This window comes from Pangasianodon hypophthalmus, chromosome 23 (assembly GCF_027358585.1).
Source record: "Pangasianodon hypophthalmus isolate fPanHyp1 chromosome 23, fPanHyp1.pri, whole genome shotgun sequence".
NCBI classification, from domain to species: Eukaryota; Metazoa; Chordata; class Actinopteri; order Siluriformes; family Pangasiidae; genus Pangasianodon; species Pangasianodon hypophthalmus.
Window position 1 is genome coordinate 6,507,309 of NC_069732.1, and position 22,021 is coordinate 6,529,329.

Sequence of the window (22,021 nt, forward strand, 5' to 3'; positions counted from 1 at the left end):
AGCTTAATGTTTCTGAATGAAATTTAATGTTTCTGAAGCTGGTATTTGCGTGAGAATGTAGACTGGAGATTTAAAAAAAACACTGTAGGATACGGCCATAAAGTCTCCAAGGGTTCAAAGTTTGCTTTACCTTGTGATTGATAAAATCATGTGGAGGATTGTGACTCAGCCAGAACTGAATCTTGTGTGTGTGTGTGTGTGTGTGTGTGCTATCAGTGTTGCAGTGTCAACGTGATGCTCAGTCCTTCGAAATCTGAGATTTGCATTATGCAAAAAAGGTGCTATGTACTGAAACAAGGAGACATGAGAAGCGAGTGAGTGACAAATTTGGCTCGTGTACGATGGGGAACCTGGTTACTGTGACCTCCTACAGAGCCTCAGATGGAACCTGGGATTATGTTTGTCTGCACCCGTGTCTACAGTGTGACCCATTTGGAGCCTTATTCAATCTGGGACAGGTATCTCTATATACATGCTCTCTGTCTCTCTGCATATACACACACACACACACACACACACACATATATATATGTGTGTGTGTGTATATATATATGTACGTGTGTGTGTGTGTGTGTGTGTGTGTGTGTATATATATATATATATATATATATATATATATACACACACACATACACACACACATATACATATATATACACACATACAGGGAAAGAGAGAGAGAGAGAGAGAGAGAGATAAAGATTTACACAGAACTCAGCAGAATTTGATGTTCAGCTGTTTTGTGTTAGATCCCAAAAGGCTGGGAATGCAGCTTTTTCTTTTTTTTTTTTTTGTATCAAAAATATGAACCTAGTCTGATTTTTTATTTGCTTGTTTATTTATTTTATTTAGTTTTTATGATATTTGCTTCATGCTACCTGATTTTTGGTAAACATGAATAATCAATACATTAGAAATCTAACATTAATGCACTGGCGTGGTGTTTGTAGATGCAGCAACAATTCTGTGCTGTGAGATTAAAAAGGAGGTAAAAGGAACATTGTTCATGGCATTAGAGGAGGAGTTTGTCATTTTTACGGCTCTCTGCTGCCTGTAAAGTTAATTACAGTTGGAAATATTGTCACTGAAAACACTAAAATGTCTTATGCTTACTCCAGACCCAAGCCTTCTGTGCTGCCTTTTAAGGAAAAAGAGGCGGAGCTAAATAGCTCTGCTTCAGCTAAGAGAGAGGAGCTGGGTTCTGGTTTCTGGGCCAGAAATTCTCTTCTCTTCTCTTCTCTTCTCTTCTCTTCTCTTCTCTTCTATTTTATTCTACCATGAACTCAAATTATTCTATTTTATTTCAATTCAGTTCTACTCTACTATATTCTATTCCATTCTATTCTATTTTGTTATGATAAAATGATTCTATTCTATTAAATCTATTCTCTTCTATTCTATGCTACCATGAACACATATTATTCTATTTTATTCCAATAATTCTATTCCATTCTATTCTGATTAACCTCCAATCTATTCTTTTACATTCTGTTATGATAAAAAAAATTTATTTTATTGTAATAATTCTATTCTCCTCTATTCCATTCTGATAAAACAATTCTATTCTACCTGACAAAACTCCATTTTATTCTGTTCTGTTATGATAAAAATGATTCTATTCTATTCTCTTCCGTTCCAATAAAACTATTCTATTCTATTATGGAATAAATTATTCTATTCTATTCTAATAAATCATTTCTCTTCTATTCCTTTCTGATAAAACTAATATATTCTATGAAACCCCCCTGTTGTTGTTGGTCACCACAGCAGATCGTTGATCCACATATTTGACATGGCACAGTTTTTACACCGGATGCCCTTCCTGGTGTAACTCTCCCCGGTTTTATCCGGGCTTGGGGGTGTATGGTTGTGTGCACCCCCAGTGGCTGGGGTCAGTTCCCTGGTTCCCTGGCTGAGAGTTGAACCTGGGCCGCAGCGGAAAGAGCACCGAAGCCTAACCACTAGTCCTCCAGAGACCCCATTTATGATAAAACTCTATTTTGGGGGCAGTCGTGGCCTAATGGATAGAAAGTCGGACTTGCAACCCGAAGGTGAACCTGAAGGTCATGGGTGCGAGTCTCAGGTCCGGCAGGGATTGTAGGTGGGGGAGTGAATGACCAGCGCTCTCTCCCACCCTCAACACCACGACTGAGGTGAGACCCTTGAGCAAGGCACCAGCTGCTCCCCGGGCGCCGCAGCAAAAAAAAAAGGCTGCCCACTGCTCCGGGTGTGTGTTCATGGTGTGTGTGTGTGTGTGTTCACTACTGTGTGTGTGCACTTGGATGGGTTAAATGCAGAGCACAAATTCCGAGTATTTGTCACCACACTTGGCTACATGTCACTTTTATTTTATTATTGTAAAACTGTATTCTATTCTATTGTGATTTAAAAAACTATTCTTTTCTATTCCATTCTAGTCTAGTCTAACCTGCTCTGCTTTATTCTTTCTTCTTTAACGTAACCAGTTACGATATGTGTGATGGTGACGATTCAGAGTTTATGCAGATAGGTCTATGACGTCATCCGGCGACTTCTGGTGGCTTTTGGAGAATACAGTACCTTAGCTACTTCCCCCTGAAACAGATAGAAACACTGGATGAACAGAGCTCCTGTAGTGGTGAAGGAAAGCTGATAAACCTCCACAGCAACACACGGTTACAGTTAGTAGCTGTATTTTATGACTTAATACAGTGTTAATAAATGTTAATTAATCAGATAATGTGGAAATCTGCTGTATCTTTTTATTCGCCTCAGTTTGAGTTGAATGCCTTTGCACTAATCACGGGCGAGTGTGTTGCGTCACGTCAGTCCGACCAATCAGGGCGCGACTTAGGCGTGGGGGCGGGGCATCCTGCACGTAAACCTCGCAATATGGAGACTCCTCGGAGAGTGCAGCGAGTCTGGAAGCTTGTCTGTTTTTAAAAGAAAAAACCCGTAAGAGCGCTGTAACACAGCTGGTAAAATGTGCTGGGGTTAACCTGCGCGGCTTCTGCCTCGACGTCTCACACCATGTTTGCAGAGGTGAGTGTGCGGTAATGCTTCCGGCTGGACAAGTTTTGTTTTCCGCGGTGTTGTGTGACAGCACTTGGCTAGTTGGATTAGCCTCCATGATAGCTTCCCAGCTAGCTAGCTTAGCTAACAGGTAAACACGGGGCAGTGCACGGAAATAAACACGCCTGTGTTCACACGGATTACAGCGCTAATGCTCAAAGGCTCAGTTTGGATACTTCTCCTTACTAATCACTAGCTAGCTGGATAAATAGACCATTCTTTGGTGACATTTTTGGAGTAAAGTGGAGCTCAGACTTCCAGGTGAAAACGATGCAGTTCTTACAGACACTTGGGTTTCTAAAGGTGTGTGGAGTGTCAACCACTTAAACCCCAGACATTTTTATTAATATTTTCATTTTTGTTGCACATCTAGTACCTGTATTTAGCTTGCTATCTATCTACATCATGTTAGAAAAGCCTGGCAGGAGGTTAATGATTAATTAAACAAACACACCCAGTGTTTCCAGTGTAAATTTCTCACCACTTGGTTGCAACAGCAAAGCATCCTTCCTAAAACATACACACACACACAGTTTAGATCTTTTTTTTTCTTTGCATGTTGACCACAAATACAAACATAACTCAGTTTCAGAGAGATTGAATTTTCCTTTTGAACTGTGAGAAAGTTAGAGATGGTATTTGTCACAAGAAATCTCCTCCGCTCTCTTGCTGTGCTGCAAAGGCATGAGGAAGTGGCCTTAACTTTCCATCAACTTCATCCATCTTTCCATTAACACTTTTGCATGTGAAGATCGTAATCATATAGTACAGAAATATGAACCGCACCAAGATTATATGATAAAGGAAAGCAGGTTAGCCCATAACAAACCAATCCCTTCCTCTCAGGTTTTCCCTGCGTGTGAATTCACTCATGTGAAAATCTTCACACTGTTTAAACTCACGAGACTGTTTTCGACTCTAGTTTCAGCAGGTGTTTGAGTATTGCATGAGATATTCCCAATAAAATCTTGAGCGGATTCAACACTCCCTGCGATAAGAAGATCCTCTAACGATAGACCTATGATGAAAAAAAATGACTACAGTCTGCAGTGTTTACAGCATTACATCATCAGCGCGATCCGGGATTCGTACAGTAAATAACGTCACATGAATCATTTTTCAAAGTGAACTTGAGGGAATAAGAATATTTTTCCGTCCATTAGCATGTTTCGTTTATGTTTCAGCATTTCCCCTACCGTATTTGTGGCTCTCCTGCGAATTTTTGGTGCGTAATCCTACGCCGTCCTCGTTTTGGTGGATTTTAGATGAACGTCGTAGCAGTGCTCACAATCTGAGGTTTTAATAAAAAATTTCTGACAGTTCCTGAACTTTGTCGTCAGCTGTTTTTGGGCACGTCTGAGATCGCTAATCTCAATTTGCGACTCAAGAATTCTTGCTTACGATGTGTGATTTTTGTTTGCGACAGTAAAATCGGGTTGTACCGCATAAAACCCGGCTTTAAGGGATTTAATTTCTGTCCAGAGCTCCACAACAAGAGTATAATATTTTATTCTTTATGCATTTTGATCTCTCTCTCTCTCTCTCTATATATATATATATATATATATATATATATATATATATATATATATATATATATATATATATATATATATATATATTAGAAATTTACAATATTGTAAATTTCTATAGTTTGCGTTATGATTGCTTGCCAGTATTTACCATTAGTGCTTAATTTATATTAGAAATGCTAGGTTTAAAAAGCGCTGAGTGATCTGACCATATGAGACTAATATCACCATATATGACGTCAGCATACGTCTTTAAGAGTATTGCATGTGTCATCAGTTTCCTGCTATGTTATAACTCACACTAAGTAATTGCTGACGTGACGTTGAAAATGACCTTTTTCCTCTTGTCACTACATGTTTTTTGTAAATATTGAATAAAAACAAATATTTGCATCAGATTGGTGAAATAAAGAAAATGAACACAGATAAAATATCCAAGATTTTATGATTAATAGGTCGAAAACCATTTCAAACCCTATACACTTCTTACAAATTTTAAAATTAGGATTTAAAATGTTTCGAAAATTTAGTGTAAGATTTAAGAATGTCAGTGTATTTATAGCTTAAGTGTGTGTTGGGTGTTTCTACGGAAGTATGTTGTGTGTGTGTGTGTGTGTGTGTGTGTGTGTGTATGTGTGTTTTTTGGTAGGATTGAGCAATTTAGGTTTGCTAACAAACTGCCAGTGAAACAGTATGTTGCATCTAATAAATGAATGATAGTTTTATGTAATGTTTATGAAAATAAATGAATGAATGAAAAACAGGAAAAAGGAAACCTCTGATGAAATGTAACATTTTTAAATCTAAATTTTAAAGGTTCACTACAAAATGTTAACATCAAATCAGCTGGTTCTAAGTTTGTAATTGTTTAAAAATTTTTTTTAAAAGTTATTGTGACACTGTCAGAAAATCTCCAAAGCGTATTGTGAAAAATGTATCATAAAGCTGGGAAATACGACAATATAAACTGATCAATATTGCGGTATGTCACAATACACTTTTTTTTTGAAAAGATATCCTGGATATAACAATATTTATTTCTTTAAATAACAGTGACAATGTCTGGAAGCAGCTCAGGTAATGTTACATTTTCAAACTGCTTTGAGTATTTAAAATGGTTTTTAAAAAAATTGTTAAATTCTTTAAAAAAAAATTTTTCTCCTTTTCAGTGCTAATTTATTTTTGTAGACATTAAATAAAAATGTCCAAAAACATTAAGTGTCTCACCCCCCTTTTTTTTTTACTGGTGGTTTGTTACCAAACCTATAGGCTATATCATGATGTATACTGTATCATATATATCATCGAAATGTCTTGAGATATAGTGATATTTTTCCTCATATCACTCGCCCCACCTGATCATAGTTTATTTCATAATATTATATCATAATATTTACTATCCCTAGTTATAGAGTCGCTTTCTCTAGGATTGTGGTATAAATAATAAATTATATGTAATATATATAGATAATTAATCGAATGTGTTTTAAAGAAAAGCCCTGCTTCCAATTTGTCCTGTATATTTATTGTATATTTTGCTCTCACCTCACACAGTTGTATATTTATACTTTATACTTTATGTAGCGCTACTGTATTACACGCCACTCCAGAAATTCCAGTGAATACCAGTTATACTGAGAAATAAATAAAAAAATAAATAAATCAAACCCACTTGACTTGCAGCAAAGCTACAGATCTGGCAACCGTGATTGAAACCGCTATAGGTAAGCCTATTTTAGCCAAGCTCCCATATGCTCTAGTGTTTTCTTTTTTTTTGCTCACAGGATTGCCCTTTGTACTCGCTCAGCTTCACACCGTGTTAACACACACAGTAAGACAGTAGATAAAAGCCAGAGCGCTTCATCTGCAGCCTGTGCTGTGATCAGAAAACTGATGAGTCACCTGTCCTATCAGAGCGCCGTGCTAAGTGCTGTGCGTTTGTGTTAAGGAGGTGAACTCCTGCCCACCTGTTTTACACAAAGCCCTGGATACACTCAAGGAGTATTTATAGAGCACTTATTAAAGATGCTGAAAGAGCGCACGCTCATCTTAATCTTATTATCCGCTCTCGCTCAGGGCTTACGCTCATCAGGTAGTGCAGAGGAGACGAGAAGACATTTACATAAACCCACTGATGAGTGGGATTTACAAAAATATTGTTGTTGTGTATTTACATATGAATGCTTGTCGAAGATTAACTTTGAATTAAGCAGCCTTTGTTTTTAAAGAAAGTCAGAGACGTACTCGTAGCAACAATTACCCTGATAATGATCTTTCCTCAAGCACCTTAAACACTCGGTATCACTCATTAAAGGAAAAATCCACCAGAATGACCTGCATATTAATCTTTAGCATTAACATGTGACCTTCAGCGGCGTCAAATCTTTTTTTATTTTTACTTGAGTGAAGTTAGACAGCTAGCATTAAATGGTCTGCTGATTCACAGTAAAGTTGGGGAAGGTAACGTCTGTGTTTTCTGTAAACCTTGTCGTGTTTTAGCCGTGTTAGCAAACGATAGAGGAACGATTTCAAAATGTGACACATTTCTTTATCCTCTAAACTAAAATAGACCCGGCTGAAACGCAGACAATGACACACACACACTATTTTTAACTTCAGACTTTGATTTCAGTATTATAATATTACTCACTGTACTGATCTGTCTTCTGCCATGAAGCATCCACTTTCTGTATTTCCCCAATTTTTAAATAAATAAAATAAGCATCGTCAAGCCAACTAGTCCGAAACTAAGTTTTGTTACCAAGATATTTTTTATCATCAACGTTGTGGAACTAATAAATATCAATCAGTTGTTGCAGATCCAGTTTTAACTTCTTTCATTGACATGATGATAGTCTGTTTTCACTGTAGTTAACGATTTCCTACATCACCCACAATGCCGTTCGACTACCTTCTGATAGTGCTGCAGTGGGATTTTAGCTCTCGCTTCATCTCTACATAAAGAGAGTGATGCAGCGGCGCTTTAGTCCTTTAGTCTGTCCAGCTCTCTCACCTCCTCATCTGTACACTCTGCTCACACAGATTTGCTTCCAAAGCTTAATGCTAATACCGCCATCGCACTTGTCATCTCGCTAACTAGCCGGGCCAAGTCTCTGGTGTAACTCGGAGCAACAGCATCGTATAGCTGTATTGCATTCTGGGACTTTGAGTCCAACATTTGCACCAACATCTTCACTACTTCTACGCCTCATTAATATGACATTAAACGTCTCTGGAAAATGGTGAGTGAGTCAGCACCATGTAACTTTACTTATTTTTGGGAAATTTTGCTTAGTTTGCTTGCTGATGCAGGAATCTAGAAATACATTCTTGAAATCTTGTTCCTTAGAGCCAGCCGGACATTTGAAGTACATGTAAAGTCAAGTTGGTGCTTATATTTTGTACGCTCACACTGTAGATTAATCTGCCTGGTTGATATGCTGTGATGATTCTCACACCAGCCATCCTGCTCTGTCAGAGTGAGGACGTGGTGCGTCCATCATCCACACACCGTTGACATGGTTAGTCACACTCAGGTCAGGTTGTAAGCACAGTGAGTATCTCTTGCCAGGTTCGAACCTTGAAAGAAGCCCAGCTGTCCAGGTTTCCGTGATCCTGCTCCCACTATAGCCTCATTATTCCTGTTCTTGGCTGACAGGAGTGGAATCTGATGTGGTCTTCTGCACTTGTAGCCCATCCACCTCAAGGTTCAGTGTGCTGTGAATTCTGAGATGCTTTTCTGCTCACCACGGTTGTAAAGACTGCTTATTTATTACAGTTGCTCTCAATCCTCACCTTTCCCATTTTTTAGAGATGTTGTAGTCTGTTATTATTCAAACTAATACCAAGTAACTAATGAGATTTACCAAGTCATATGACATTTATAACCGTGCACTGATCGATTCTGAATATTGGTAGTGGACTGTTGTTGGTCTGACAGCATTAGGAACACTCCACTGCCATTTTTTTTAAAGACATGCTGTAAGAACATGTTAGTGACTCTCAGTTTATTTATTTTTATCCAGTGAAATCAGGTAGCTTAGTCAAGATCATTATTTCCCATCTGAACCGCATCATAAATAGATAAAGGGTATCGGATTATATCTGACTCTGATTTTGGTATCATATCAAAAATGTGATTGGTGCATTTTTCTACTTCTGTGATCGGTCTTGTAACAGACGTGGTGATACGCAGGTTAGGACTTGATTGTCCATAGAGGAAGTAAGCAGCTTACAAGAAGTCTATGTAAGCGTGGCCTGTGTGTACTGTCTAATCAGTGCCCACATTACACAGTTAATCAGCTATGCACTATAAACTGCTGAGTGGACGGGCTGATGGGTTTTCTCTTATGCCATTATGGCCCATTTAAAGCTCAGGTGATTGTTGAGGAAATATAGATTAGCTTGTAAATCAGACGAGTAGGCATCATTTCTATAATACTACTGCTTATAGTTAAAACTACTAACAATAGGAATGCACATGTCAATCTTCTCTTAGGAAAACATGTACAGAAATGTGTTCGAGGCTTGCGTAGTTGTGTACTCAGCAGTCGGGTTGTGTTTACCGTGACCCTGTAACCCTGCTGCAATCCTGTGCAATCACTTTCATAAGAACGATAAGAAATGGCTCTGATACATTTTCTTCAGCCGACGTGGAGCTTCTGTCTTCAGAATGCAATGTGATAACGTGTCTCCAGTTATTGGTGTCATTACCAGGGGTGGAACGATACATAAAATCCAAATTTGATGCTGTATGGTGGTGCCTCTACACGATACGATACATTCAATACAGCGAAAAATAAGCGTTGCCTGAATACATGTCTTAGGTTTCCATTTTCATTTGATTAACATTATAAAAGTACGATAAGGGAAACTTATAACGACACAGTTATTGATCTGTTATGACTCTATTCAGCAGCATATAATGAAAGAAAAACTGTGTGTTAGGATGGAACAAAATTAAACATGGCTAAGCTTTCACTGGTGTGATTCACAAGATGGGGATGTGTCTGAAGAATGAGGCTTTTCGTATTCTGCGGTTAACTAGTTGTGCAGTCGGTTACGTAGCTCTCTGTAGCCCTGTGTGCGTTTTCAAATGTGAACTTCCCAATCGCTTCTGTGATTTCTTTAACCTGGATTGAATCAGCTTGGAAAGTTTTCTGTGCAGTCAGGGATTCTTTAGGATTCTTTAGGATGTCTTGTCAGATTGTATGAGAGGATCCTAATCAAATTTTTGTTTAATGCTATGTGTGATAATGTGTGTTCTGCATGTCTGAGTATGTGATGAAGATCCTCTAACAGTAGAACTGTGACACCATTAACTACGTTGGTTACAGTAAACCAGGTTGGTTACAGGTCCCCAGATCACTCATGTGGTACGCGTTGTTCCATATTCAGTCTCTGCACTCATTACTTTTGGTTCTTACATTTATTTGGTTTTTGTAAACCCACTTTCAGGTGCTCATATGACAGGAAATAGAAGAAGGTTATGAGCACAGTTTGACCCAGTTTTTAAGCACATATAAAGCATCACAGGAGAAACGAGTCTGTCTAACTTCACAGCTACACTGTTGATAAATAAAAAGTGTAAATCTGTATTGTCAGAAATAAAGCTACTGTACAAGTCCATTTTATTCCCTTAAGATGTGTTTTTTAATAGCACTCCTTCACTGAACAGTGCAGCTCAGTAACCTGGAGCTTTTTGTATTTCTCTCGAGTGAATGTGTCGCTTTCCCACCATGGGCGGAGTTTCTCTGGAGGTTATCGGGTGGTGACGTCATGAGTACGAGTATTAACACGAAATTACATTTCAAGCTGTTTTGAAATGTAACCAGACACGTCATTTAATGTTGAAATGTATGTGGTACAACATTTCTCTCTCATAGAGTAAAAAATATCAAAAGACAGAGTGAGTTTGGTTTAATGGTAGTGTGTGATGACTTTAATACATTAAAGTTTAATGAAAATAAAATTTTCACACACTCGCAAACTCAGCCGGGTGTGCCAATATGATACATTTCTGAAAATACAGAGGAGTTTGAGTGCAAACCTTACCAGAAAACACACACGTACACAAGCAGTTAGGGGTGTAACGATGCATTATGATGTGATGATGTGCATCGTGGAAGTTATCATTCTATTAAGTATGCATGTAATGTGATTGCGCTGTTTGTACACCAGAAGTCACAATCTATGCAACTCATATAATTAACATATATATTGAGAGAACGTGCTCTCAATATATATGTTAACATATATATATAACATATATATTGAGAGTATTAGCCTACGCTAATACTGGCGATCATCTGCATTAGTGAGGTGGCCAATAGCTCTTTAGCAGTGCCCAAGAAAAAGATCACGGAAGATGGGCATTTTAGTCGACTTTGGAGCTTTATTTCTGAAAAAATGACACCTCAGTCACTGCTGCGGCGCTCATTCTGTTTCAACTGAACATTTCCCCGGGACAGAGACTTTGTTTATTCAATCAATTTTTGGAAGAATTGATAAATTTATTCATTTATTTTTAAGAAATGGTAAACTGTCGCCATTTTTGAATTATTTAGTTTATACAGACAAAAATGCACAATATGCTGAGAATAGAATTGAATTATGAAGCCAGTGCCAAAGTGTGACTGAAGTGTCACAATTTACACCCCTAAAAGCAATTGTGCATTTTCTGGTGATAGCCTTATATTATGTAGATTTTTCCACCATACAAATCTCTGTGTAAGTTGTTACTACAGAAATGATTATGTATTACAGCTTTAATATAACCCTGTCATTTGAATTACAGCCGGTGTTCCAGAAAGTTAATTAATTAACTCCTTCTGAGCACTCAGAATTGAGAATGCAGGAGCACTGTGGTATAAAGCCTCTTGCTCAACCTCTTGTGAAGTGGTTTCTGTACAATGCCAGTGTAGATGAGATGAGCGAAGTGTGCAGCAGCTTGGGAATTTAGCTGATAAATAGCTTTATGTCCGAATAGCTGCACGTTCAGGGCCATTCAAACTCTGCTTGGAGAGAGTTGATGAAATCATTCAGCGTCTATTTCTAGTCAGGCCTGATGTGAAATAGTTCAATCTAAAACTCTATCCTGGGAAGACGGCATCGTGGGTCTATCCTGCATCGTGTTTCTCTCCGAGTATCTATGTAAAACATAGCAGAATGAGCATAACTGATGCTATGTTCACAGGTTTCTCTCCAAAACCCACCCCAATTTTTTTTTTTTTTGGGTAATCTGTGCACTCTTATTGCCAAGAGGAGTAAAAACGTTTCAAGCAAGTTTTCAAAATGAAGGTTCAACTCAACGGTTTTTGCATTGCAAAAGATTGTTTCTACTGCGTATAATCTGTTATTTGCACATGTGACACATGCTTAACAGGTGTCAGGCGACTTTTCAGCCATCCTGGCTTACATCCTTGATACCGTATCCTTGTTGCTGTTCAGACAGTATTGGCAAGCACACCTTTTTTTTTTTTTTTTTTTTATTGCTGCCCATATTTCAAGCAGCTTAGAGATTTGAAACTCAGTTTGTCCAGTACTACATTACCACCCACCCTTAAACCAAACCAATTTGGTCATCTTCCAGTTCCTCTCTCCTTTAAGATAAATACCGCAGCCATCAACTAGGGAGGGTGAAAGCTAACACATGCTTCCTCTGAGAGACATGAAGCCAACCATCTTCATTCAGAACTGTTGCTCATACTGCATCTCAGGGCAGCATAACACAAAGCGCTATCTGCCCTCTTCCGCATACACGAGCTTACAGATACTCGCAGTTGGCTAGTGTCGCTGTGATCGACAGGGGAGAGAGCCTATAAAATCTCGCCAATTCAGCTCTCTTGGATCCCGGGTAACAAATGGCTGGGGCGTCGTCAGATTCAAACTCACGATCTCCCAACGATAGGGCGAACGATTTTCTGTTGCACCAATCCAGACGTTTTCATTGCTGTCTCCAAATGTGTATTCTTGCAAGAGATCTCATCTGGTGATCTTTAAGAGAGAACTGGAGGCTTCTGCCAGCTCTGCCTGAATTAAGCTTATCCTGGTGTAACACAAAGTAGAAGGGAACTGTATGTCAGCACCAGTACAGCTTGTTTCCATGTGTGGTTGAGTGAAACTAGGAAGGACACTGATTTGTTTATTTTAAAACATTACTAGGTGAAGTTCTGCCACACGTACAGAGAGTGGGCTGACTGCTTTAACCTGTTTCAGAAGGGATGTGAAAAATGCGCTGCTTCCACACACTGCTTTTCTGTTTCAAATCATCACCCAGAATAATCAGCCACAGTGTTCAAGCTCTATCCATGGCTTTTTTCCACCTTAGGCATTTTTTCCCCTCTGCTCTACAAGCGGTAGGCTTAAAGTTTAAAAAAAATATATATATATATATATATTTCACGAGAACCCTGTGCTATTGTGGCTGGTGTGAACATCCGTATTGATTATTTTGGGTGTGGATTTGAAGCTTTGATTTGAGGATTTCCTTGTCCTGTTTGGAGTTAAAGTCATAACAGATAGTTGTGCAGGAGTTTTGTAACAAACATTTTAAAAACTAATGCGTAACGTTTGTAGAACATTCAGAAAGCACTGATTAAAGTGAGGGCAAGGAGTATTCCTTTCTTATGAACATAATGAAATGTTCAAATGTTACAGTTGTCCTAAATTATAAATCTGAAATTTAAAGACTTTGGGTTACAGAAAATTCATATTGTCCATTTGGGGTTGTTTGCCCAAAAATTTTGAGAATCCTTGGTGTAATTAAATATGTGCATATTTTTGCTAAACTGCCAACAAAACTCTAGTCTGTAGATAATTGTAGAAATAAAATGTTTATTTCACTGTGAAGACACTTACAAAGGAAAGACTTTTGCTTCTTTAAATCTGTTGATTCAGACATTCTGTTCTATTAATACATACACTCACTGTCCACTTTAATAGGAACACCTGTATACCTGCTCATTTATGCAGGTATCTAATCAGCCAATCATGTGGCTGTAGAGCATTGCATAAAATCGTGCAGATACAGGTCAAGAGCTTCAGTTAATGTTCACATCAAACATCAGAATGGGGAAAAAAGTGTGATCTGTGTGACTTTAACTGGGGCATGGGCTGGTTTGAGTATTTCAGAAAGTGCTGATCATCTGGGGTTTTCACACACAGCAGTCTCTAGAGTTTACACAGAACAGTGCGAAAAACAAAAACAAAAACAAAAAAAACACTGACTGAGGGACAGTTCTGTGGATGGAAACGCCTTGTTGATAAGAGAGATCAGAGGAAAATGGCCAGATTGGTTCGAGCTGCCAGAAAGGATATAGTAACTCAAATAATCACTCTTTATGAATGCGGGTCTTCTAGAAAAAGAGTCATTTTTATGATTGAAGCTCCGCCCACTAATCACAAGCTGCTACATGTCAAATAATGTGGTATTCACGCGTATCAAATGGTAGACATGACCAAACGTGTCGTTTCGGCCTGTTGTGGCACTTAATAGTTCACGACAAAGGTTGTAGTATGTCTGGGTTTCGCTTGAGTCTAAAGAGTCTTTAAAAGGTTGTCATTTTTAGATCACACTGTGGGTATCATGATTCATTCATTCATACATTCATTCATACATTCATTCCTTTATCCATCGCTTTATTCTGGTGGATCTGGAGCCCTTCCTGGAGCACTGGGCATGAGGTAGGAATACACCCTGAATAGGACACCAGTCTATCACAGGACTCCGCACACACATTTGCACACTCACATACTCATTCACACCTCAAGTCACTAATCCACCTAACGCCGTGGTTTGGGAAGTGGGAGGAATCTGGAGAACCCGGAAAAACCCCACAAAGACAAAGGGAGTAAATCCAAAACCGGGGGATGTGAGACTGTACCTCAGAATCATAATATGGCCATTTCACTCACCTCTGCTCTTTTTATGTGACCAACTATGAAACAAATAGTCTTTTTATTTTGTCCCTCGTTTGCTCTTGGTATGCTGCGCCCATGTGACCTGTTGAGTCATGCTTGTTGTGGCGCTGAGCCTGCGTCTTATCTGACCTTTGAAGAGCTTACTTAGTGTTCTTTATGGCATGCAGGAGAGCTTGAGGCAGGTCTTATGAGTGCCTCACTCGCCTAGCTCTCTGAATGTCTTTAGTTTTCTCACTAATAATAGCTCTTCTTTGTAGCTGTTGTGAAAGAGGAGCACCTCTAAAAGATTTCGACACGTCCTCAGATTAGCGTGAATGCCCGATTCATCCATCAGCTCATCCAGTTTTGGTGGAGAGCAATAGTGAAAGGTCGAGCGTGAGGAGTGTCGAGATCTCTGCATTTATAAAATGCCGTGTGACATTATTTAACATCGGTCTGATCTTTGAGGAGCTTAGAATCAGTTTATTAAAAATTTTTGGATCACAACCGTCTCACTGAGCCGTGATTTTAAAATAATAAAAATAATAATAATAATGATTCTGTCCTTGAATATTGTGTGTTTCCTAAACCCTCTTGTTTAGGTAAAGAGTGTAACTCATCATTTACTGACAGTAAAGGTTCCCCGGATTATCATGGAAAAGTAAAGTGAGGGGTTGTTGTAGGACGGATGCTGTAATTGTAGCAAGTTGCTTCACATCTGCATATTTTTATTTTTTTATTTTTTTTAAAGAAAAGCAGTATGCCTAGTTTGTGTAATGTTCAACTCGGAGAGTGTGTGTGTGTGTGTGTGTGTGTGTGTGTGTGTGTGTGTGTGTGTGTGTGTGAGTGCACGTACGTGTGTGTAGCGCTAGGTCAGGAGTGCGCCGTGACGCAATAGGCCGGCTTTCCTGCACTGACAAAAACAGGAAGTCTGGTGACTGGACACATGCTCCCTCTCAGTTTTAGGGCTTTTTATAATCTTTTACTGAGCCATTCAGAACAAGCAGTTCAGATCTGATCATTCAGAACAGCTCAAACTCAGACACAACATGTTTTCAACTCTAAAGCAACTTTTAGCTCGTGGGTGTGGGTTTTTTTTTTGGAAGAAATTATATGTCTATAGCACAATTGTTGCATGACACATGACAGTGAAAGTAATGAGCCAAGAAGTTCTGTGTATGTTGTAGTGAAAACAACTCAGTAACCCATTAAAGAAGTGTGTTCTGTCAATATCTACTGATAAAAACCAGGTTTATAGAAAGGTCTGCCAGGGTGCTAAAGACTAGTCACTGAAGGACACATGATGTTAAAGGTGCATTTGTTCTGGTAGCGTTTACTTTTGCTTTGTGCCGACTTAATTTGGGTGAACTTTTATCTGTGAATTCATGAGTCTCCGTCTTTTGAGCCAAAAGGAGGCAAGAAAGCAGGGCTGTTGGATCTTTGGGTAAAACAATGCCGTTGCTTTTTATTAAACAGCAGTCACAACAGACTATTGCCTCAGGTAATTTTTTTTACTATTGCTTGGCACACATTTTAAAATTCTTTACAGTAAAATCTTTTTCCATAATGCCATAGTTATGCTTCTAAAAGTCTATAAAAATATAACAAACAGCTTGTAACTAGATGCAGGATAAATCTTAATTATGGAGCTCTTTAAAGGGAATATCTTTAAAAAGTCTGTGACATAATGGCTAAAATGATGAATGTGAAATAAATTTTTTTTATTTAATCAATTGATTCAACAGAGAACTGTGTTTTCTTTCACTGTTATAGTATATATTCCTTTACATGTACAGGTGGAAGATAAGGTAATAATATACATCATTGTAATTGAAGATATATATATATATATACACACTGCCCTCCAAAAGTTTGGAAACGCCTGAACAAAATAGGGTTTTTGGGCAATATCAGCATAAATCCTCTTTAGTTAGTGACCATTTTGCATTGATAATAAGGGACAACACAAACTATGAAAACATATTTTATTAAATAAAAAGTTTATGAACATAAACATGAACATAACATAGAAAAATACTCAAATTTTGGATTCATCAAAGAAATCCCCATTAGCAGCTATTACAGCTCTGCATACTCTAGGCATCCGAGCAGTCAGTTTATTCAAACATTGACTTGATATATTACCCCAAGCCTCCTGGAGGATTGCCCAAAGATGATTCACACTGGTTGGACACTTCTTACGGACATCACGGTCCAGTTCCTCCCATAGCAGCTCAATGGGGTTAAGGTCAGGTGATTGGGCAGGCCACTCCATGATAGACAAGACACCGGCTGACTGTTTCTTCTCCAGATATGACTTGCACAGCTCGGAAGTATGCTTTGGGTCATTGTCTTGTTGAAAGATGAAGCAATGACCAATAAGGCGCTGACCAGATGGAATAGCATGTCGCTGTATAATGCTGCGGTATCCATGCTGGTTCAATATTCCTTGGACACGATACAGGTCACCAACTTTTCCTGCTCCAAAACAGCCCCAGACCTTTACACTGCCACCTCCATGTTTCACAGTGGGTGTGATACAGGCATCTAACATCTTCTCACCAACTCTGCGCCTCACGTAAAATCGCCTCTTCGAGCCAAAAACTTCAAACTTGGATTCATCTGTCCAAAGCACCTTCATCCAATCGTCTGCTGTCCAGTTTCTGTACTTCTTTGCCCACTGCAGTCTCTTTCTTTTATTGTTTAAATTTAACAGTGGTTTCTTAGTTGATACACGGCCATGCAGACCTGCTTGTTGAAGTCTCTGACGGACAGTAGAACATGACACTGGTACATCACGTGTACTGTTGAGCTCAGCTGTCAGCTCTGGACAAGTTAGGCATCTGTTGCGAAGGCTGGACACTCTCACATATTTGTCCTCATTAGAAGAGGTACATCTTGGTCTTCCACTCCTCTTTCTGTCTTTATTGGACCCAGACTTTGCCTTCTGTTCCAAACAGTAGTAGACACCTTTCAGTGGAATCTTTAAGTTTTTGGCTATATCTCGCATTGAATAGCCTTCATCCCTTAGAACTATTACAGACTGACGTGTTTCTAGAGAAAGCTGCTTCGACCTGGCCATCTTCTCAAGAAAGACGTGAACACTCTCTATAAAACGAGCCAAACAAGTCATTTGACTGGCTACAAGCTGTTTGACTTAATTGGCAATCAGTCATAAAGCTGTTTAAGGTGTGCTGACCCAAAAACCTTTAAAAAACATTGGCCAGGTTTAAAGCAGTAATCAGGTATCACAGCTACCCATGGGGCATGTCTGACTTTGATGTGTATATATTGCCATTATTATGTAATAAAAAAAAACAATTATTGTTATTATCTTGATAACTTATAGTGATAATGACAAGTTACTTTAATGCATTTACACCAGGAAATGATAAAGATTAATGCTGATATTGTCCAAAACCTCACTTTGCTTAGGGTGTTTCCAAACTTTTGGAGGGCAGTGTGTGTGTGTATGTGTATATATATATATATATATATATATATATATATATATATATATATATATATATATATATTTTTTTTTTTTTTTTTTTTTAAAACACAATACATGATGATGATCAGGACATTTGTTTACTCTGGACAGCAGTGCCACAGGATATCCATATCATATCCTAAAATCTGTAAAGTGAAATTTAATTTAATCTGCTAGTCGTCTTCTTCATATTATTATTATTATTAGTAGTAGTAGTAATATTAGTTTCCTATATATTTACTTACTTATTTATATTTTTATTTTTTTACTTTTCAAACTATGTGTGGTTTTTCAGCCACTCTAAAGCTATAGGATAAGGGAAGGAGTTCTGCTGTTTTTTTTTTTTTTTTTTTTTGTCTTTTTCCTAAGTCACCCATGTGCAGTGGTTAAAAATAAAACTGAAAGTGCTTGGTCAGCGGGATAGCTGCGCTCGGAGAATCTGATGGATGTCTGGATTGGATTCTCTCTGCTTACTGCTTCTGTAGTCTACGTTCAAATTCGGCGCCTGCTCTCCTCCCCACTACTGACTTCAGGCAGTTCACTGTAGTAATTTTGCTATGAGATGCTAAGGCAAAGAAAATGAGCCTTAAATAATAATTGTTTGCAGCTGTAGCTGCGTTTGGCAGTGACTATATCCTGCTTCAGACGATTACGGTGTCCACCGTTTTCCCAAAAATCAGCACATGGAGTTACAGAGAGCCAATCAGCCTGCACCCTTTAACATTCTGAAGCCTTTTGCCAGATAAGTGCACAAAAGTTTACAGATGCTTCATATGTTATGGCACCGAGCTGCCCCCTAGTAGACGGAGCTTATAATCCTTCAGCTGTATGAAAGGTTCACAAGTGAGTGTGTACTAGAGATGTGTGCAGGACTGTTCATTAAATCCCAATCCCACCTGCCCCAGGATTAATTCTGACAAATCCTGCCCACTCACACAGACACATGGTGTACTCCCACACAGAGTGACCAAGCCCACCTGCTTCTGCACTTATTATTGTTTGTGATGGCCTGACATATTTTCTGATGAAGTAATGTCATTAACCCTATCACTCTGTGTGTGTTTGTGTGGGGTTTTTTTTCTTTCCAGGCCAGTCTGTCCATCTGGGGATGGTGGGGCCTGGGAATCCTGCTTTTCCTCATCACGTTCGGACCCTTTGCCATATTTTATTTGGCGTTTTATATCTTCTGTTTTCTTGGCGGGTAAGTGGCTCTGTCTTAAAGCACCACTGCTCTCCCTGACTGTAAAACAGCTTATCTTTCTCCTGCAGTCCTGAGTCTGTGTCCGTTTTCCGTAATGACGCCTCATATTTTTTTTTTCCTCCTCTTCAGGGGCTTCGCTGTCACGCTTTTATTTGGAAAGACGAATTCTGAAAAACACCTAGAGAAATGTGAACACTCCTACCTGCCCCCCACCCCAACAGGCATAGCAAAGGTAAGCACAGAAGCTGACTCAGCACGGGTACATGATGCTCTAGTGTAGATAACACATCATGCAAATCAGGTTATTTTTGAACCTGTGTGTCAAATTTGTCCAGAAGAAAAACGACACTGTAAGCACTGTACTCCGTAACCGGAGTAACCATAACGAAATACAAAATTAAAACTTCATTCAGTAGTGACTGAATTTTAGATTATTTGTCACAAAAAAAAGTCGAACATTGATTTCCCCAGACTGTAGAAACCCAAAAAGCAAAATAATTTGTAAATAAACAGGCTGCTGTACAAAAGTTTAGTAACTGTACTCAGAAAATGATTACATTTAAATAGTTTGGCTGTACTGAAGAAGGCAGTGTATTGTTTCTATGGCTTTTGTACATTCTTAAAGGAAATAAGATGCCATCTCACACCTTTAAGAGTTTAAAAAATAGGCCATGAGACTAATGATTAAACAGTGGTGGGAACACACATGGATTTGAAGAGTAATCTGGGGGGGAAAAGGCATTTCGTTAGTGGTTATGGTAAGGAATAAAACCCTTGAGGGCATACTGTTATAGGAAAATAATCAATTACCATGTGGTGTGATGTGGACTGACACAAAACAGAGTTACTGTTAGCACCCCATAGTTGGTTATTTAACTAACAGTATGTCCCTGAGTGTTTTATTCAGCGTGTATCGCAGAAATTAGCTGATTTTGTATAACGGTAATTTTTTTTTTTACTTAATTAAAGAATGACAAAATGCAGAACATGGTTGGTTTTTAAGATGACGCTCTGTTGTAGCATCATTACAACATCATTATACAAGAGTGAGTCAAATAAAAACCTTAATTTTTTTTTTATTTTGCATTTATTATTATTTATTGCAAATAAGTGTTACAAAAGTGTATCATTTCTCTACAAAATCTCCATTTTGTTCAATGCAAGTGTTCTGGTGCTCCACAAGTATCCAGATTTCTGTAGAAAAAAGTAGATTCGGTTCTAATTTGTGTCACACAAAGGTTTTTTTTTTTGTTTTTTTTTTTTTTAAGGATTTGACTCACCCTCATAGATTAGCAAATATTCATGTAAAACTTTCGCTGTACAATTATTTTTGCGCATCAATTACACGTTGCCCTGTGTTTCCTAAAGGGCTTAGTTTCCTCTCGTTTTAACACCTGAATCAAGGTCTCAGCTAATTATCTCAGCTCAAGTGAGGAACGTTGCGTTTGAGCAGGGAGAACAGTTCAGGAGACCAACATTCTCCCTGTTTCCTCAGACTTTAGAGGAGCTGAAGCAGGAGACGAAGCCCATAAAAATCGACCGGCGTCTGACGGGATCCAACTTCATCGACGAGCCTCTGCAACAGGTAACGTCTGCGCAAACTCCGTGCAGGGTCACAATGCTGTGGAAGCTGATCTTGCACAACCTCCTGCCATAATTCAGAGTGATGACACAGCAGCAAAAAAAAAAAAAAAGTCACATGCTCTCCGAGTGCATGCAGTTGGAGTTCTGCTAAATTGATAATGCAGACACTTCATTTTCTGTCTGGAAAAACTTTTTGACCTAAAACTCAAAACTGTCTGTAAATATAGCTGATGCATGCGCCTACATGTTTGGGCACTTACATAGAAAAATTTTTTGATGATGTTTAGTTTCATAACCTGTTTCTCATTATGAGACAGCGCATGCATCAGTGCTCGATTAGCGTAATGTTTGAATAACTGGGTTATATTGTGAGCAGATTAGGTGGAGTGAATTTGATGCAGTCAGCAGGTTTATTGTTCCCCAATAAGACTCATGCACTTTAGATTTACCATGTCGTCCCAAATCAGGTTTCTTGTGTGTGAGCAGCTTGTTTGGATTGAAATATACAAGAAGTCTGTTGATACAGGAATGCATGTCAAAAAAAAATCACAATCTCACTGCAGTTAAATTCGAGAACAGCGTCAACTCTGCATAAAACCACTATTCCTCCTTATTCGTTGTTAACTATGAGCATGACCCCACACACACACACACACACACACACACACACACACACACACACACACACACACACACACACACACATACATACCACCTTGTTCTATCAGATAGAAATCTCATTCTACCTCAGCTGGTTTACTCTGTTGCAACTTAGACGTACTTATGAAGGTCTGATTGTGTGTTCAGGCTGATTCTCATCAGATTTGTGAGCCACGTGTAAACATAGCTTGTGTGAGACTCAGTCACCTGACTCTCTCTCCGTTTTCATCAGTCACATTATCATCCCATTATTACTGTTTCTTTCCATCCTCCTCTGTCCTCATGCAGGTGATTCAGTTTGCTCTGAGGGACTACATCCAGTACTGGTATTACACGCTGAGTGAGGATGAGTCCTTCCTGCTGGAGATCAGACAGACGGTGCAGAACGCTCTCGTGCAGTTCTCCACGCGGTACTCCTTCACATCTCATCTCATCTTCTCCTCCATTCAGAGGAATTTGAAACAGATCATGTTTTCAGCAAGTTTACATCTCAGTGTCATTAATTGATTGAGGGAGGTTAGAGATATCGTCTCTTATTTAACAAAACTGTGTATGGACAAATCTGATAGGAAAATTCCACAAATTCCACTGATAGTTTCC

The 22,021-nt window shown here is 38.7% G+C and overlaps 1 protein-coding gene across 3 annotated transcripts in view; it reads left to right on the forward strand.

Annotated features, from left to right (window-relative positions):
- Window positions 1-213: 213 nt before the first annotated feature.
- Window positions 214-22,021, forward strand: part of snx13 (sorting nexin 13) — a 37,162-nt gene continuing 15,354 nt past the window's right edge. The window contains exons 1-5 of one of the 3 annotated variants that reach the window (XM_053228497.1): window positions 214-458; window positions 19,065-19,177; window positions 19,307-19,409; window positions 20,673-20,762; window positions 21,710-21,831. In XM_053228497.1, the coding sequence (XP_053084472.1) occupies window positions 342-458; window positions 19,065-19,177; window positions 19,307-19,409; window positions 20,673-20,762; window positions 21,710-21,831 (545 nt within the window). In that variant the 5' untranslated portion in view covers window positions 214-341. Of the gene's footprint in view, window positions 459-2,831; window positions 3,022-19,064; window positions 19,178-19,306; window positions 19,410-20,672; window positions 20,763-21,709; window positions 21,832-22,021 lie in introns of those variants that run through there. The other 2 variants (XM_026929800.3, XM_053228498.1) reach the window with 2 other exon arrangements.